General features: G+C 36.2%; 1 protein-coding gene across 1 annotated transcript in view; it reads left to right on the forward strand.

Annotated features, from left to right (window-relative positions):
• The window catches only part of dgka (diacylglycerol kinase alpha), a 27630-nt gene that overhangs the window by 16667 nt on the left and 8115 nt on the right, over nt 1–2848 (forward strand). The window contains exons 14-16 of the mRNA XM_015397905.1: nt 250–323; nt 1861–1935; nt 2017–2102. Coding sequence (XP_015253391.1) covers nt 250–323; nt 1861–1935; nt 2017–2102 — 235 coding nt within the window. The remainder of the gene's footprint in view (nt 1–249; nt 324–1860; nt 1936–2016; nt 2103–2848) is intronic.

Consider the following 2848-nt stretch of genomic DNA (forward strand, 5'->3'; position numbering starts at 1 on the left):
AAGGCTAATCATGTTTTGGGTGTACTATTCCTTTAACAGTGAATAGCAGATGGAGGTATCAGCCATGCATGCGCCTCGTGTTTCTGACTGGTAATTAACTGACATGATTTGGTTTTTTTTGTTTGTTTGTTTGTTTTGGGGGTTTTTTCTTGTTAGGAAGTCCAAATTGAACACATTCTGTTTGTTTGGTTTGATTACTGATGTAACCTAAAGCCTATGGATTTATTTATTTTTCTGTTTATTTTTCAGATCGCTCCGATTCTAAACAATCATCCACTGCTGGTGTTTGTAAATCCTAAAAGTGGGGGGAAGCAGGGTGAACGGTGAGCAACTAGGAAACAAAGCTTGAGTAAATAGGGATGAGTAAACAAAAGATTAGAATAACACCAAAGGTTTTCTACTTTTTAGAAAATAAAAGTCCTGTATTGCATAACGTGATCTCAAGGCACACCACAAGAAATTTCAATCTCAATAAGTCATTTTTTTCTTAAAATAAGTGCATTTTTTCTTGAATTGAGGAGGTAAGTGAGGCACTTTGCCAATGGAACAAGACGATTTACATTTAAGATAAGAAAAAAAACAATTGTATTGTCTTATTGCATATTATCTAATTATCTTATTTTGGGAGTAAAAATACAGATTCCATTGACAAATCATCTTATTTACCGGCTCAAATTAAGGGTAAATACACTTAATTTAAGACATTTTTACTAATTTTTTGATAATTTTTGCAGTACACGGCTGCTGAACGCACTTCTGATGTACTTATGGGCCGATACAAGAACAAAAATGCTAATCATCCATAACATTGGTCGGCTGACCATTTAACTCTACTAATGACCAAACCGCACAAATTACAGGTGAACGATATGCAAATGCAAACGTTAACCACGTGCAAAGAGATTTTTCATAAATGAAAATCAACAGCAGCTGCATGTTTTATCTTTTTGATGAACTTTAACTTTTATTTTTCCCTTTGTTCATGGCTGTTAGAGATGAACTACCATCATGATGTGCACTAATAGTGTATTCATGATATTAAGTGTTATTTTTATTTTTTTCCACTAATTATTCTCATCCTTACCTCAATATACACAGTTTAGAACCTCATGTTTTTTTTTTTTTTGGCCGCTTTCAGTCTGCTGATTTCCAAGAAATGCAGACGGGAACCGGTTTAGGTGAGCAATCTTTGTAGATCCCCTACAACCAGAAGCAGGGTGTAACTTTACATTTATTTCAGTAACTTTCTTTAAAAAATTCTAGTTACTCTCCCCACCATGTCTAACTTGAGTTGTTTGACGCCAGCTGGATCTGCAGAAAACTGTAGATACTTTAACTGGAATTTCTTTATCTTCTATTTATGTTTTATGTTGAAAGATTGATCTCAAGTTTCTATTTTGGCCATTCTTTAAAATTTCATTTTAAATCATGTCAATTATTTGCGTTCTTCAATTTTATTTTATACTATTAAATACCAGAATTTGCACCTGTTTGTCTGATCATCATAAAAATTTATTCCGACGTTATGGAGCAACATTTACTCATTTTGGTCCTTTTTTACAATTTCTTTAACAACTACTTTCTACTTTTACTTCAGTAAAAAGAAAAACAAAGTTAAAGTATTGCTAGATGATTCATTGGGTAAGATTTTGGGCACTCTGCCCCTAACATGTCCACTTATCGCACATGTAAAACTTTGTTTTATATAATAGCTTATTTAGAATCTGAACCAGTGTGTTTAGTGTCCAAAGAGATTGCTGCTTAATCTGTTCGTTCTTGTGCTCATACCGCACCGATTGGCTGATCTCACTGCAGAAGTGTCGGATTGTTTGCTGTATTTTCCTGCTATGTTTTGTGCAGAGTTCTCCGGAAGTTCCAGGGCCTGCTGAACCCGCGTCAGGTGTACAACCTCACCAATGGAGGTCCCAGTCGAGGGTACAGTAAACCAGCGATGTGCAAATTCACCAAGGCATCTTTTATGTGATCCTTTTATCAATGCAGTCTTCGTGATTTTAGACTACACTTCTTTCGGAACCTGCCTCAGTTCAAGATCTTGGTGTGTGGCGGAGATGGCACAGTCGGTTGGCTCCTGGATGCAATAGGTATTGAACGCAACTCTATAGCCCCATTTAAGCTACCCTCTGAAAATCGTTCTGTGCCGAGCTTGGATCACAGTTCTTATGACCGTTTATACACCACGCTAGCATGGTTCCTCACCTCCTTGTGGCGATCTACGGTACTACTGCTCTATAGAGGGAAACAAGCAAACCAACACGGCAGCGCCCCTAACATTCAGGAAATTATGTTTTGTTTTCGTGATATTTTGTTGTTTGCAGAGAGTCAGGGGAAGAAGGCAGCCTTTGGTGAATTTATTTGAAAGATTGGCGTTTGGGAAGTGGATACGACAAACGATAGTCTATTCACACAGGAAAAAAATCTAAATCTAGAAAGTTCATTATTTTTTAAGACAAATGCGTTTTTTTCATGAATTTACGAGGTAAGTGAGACATTTTGCCAATGAGACAATTTACATTTAAAATAAGAAAATCACAATTTTATTGTCTTTTTTCAAGTGAATATTATCAATTTTCTTTATTTTAAGAGTAAAAATCCTCATTCCATTGGCAAATCATCTTATTTTCCTGCTAAATACCCTTTATTTAAGACATCTTGGCTTATTTCTAGATCCTTCTTGCAGAGCAGGGCTTACAGACGCAGGAAACAACGACAGACTGGAAATCATGTGGCACAATAGGAAAGCTTGTTTTTTCATGAATGTCTGAAATTTCCTGAATTCTGAGGCTGACTGTAAGGAGTTGAAGCAGTCTTCTCATGCAGAACCGAGCCA

Source organism: Cyprinodon variegatus, unplaced genomic scaffold, assembly GCF_000732505.1.
Source record: "Cyprinodon variegatus isolate N-32 unplaced genomic scaffold, C_variegatus-1.0 Scaffold896, whole genome shotgun sequence".
Lineage (NCBI taxonomy): Eukaryota > Metazoa > Chordata > Actinopteri > Cyprinodontiformes > Cyprinodontidae > Cyprinodon > Cyprinodon variegatus.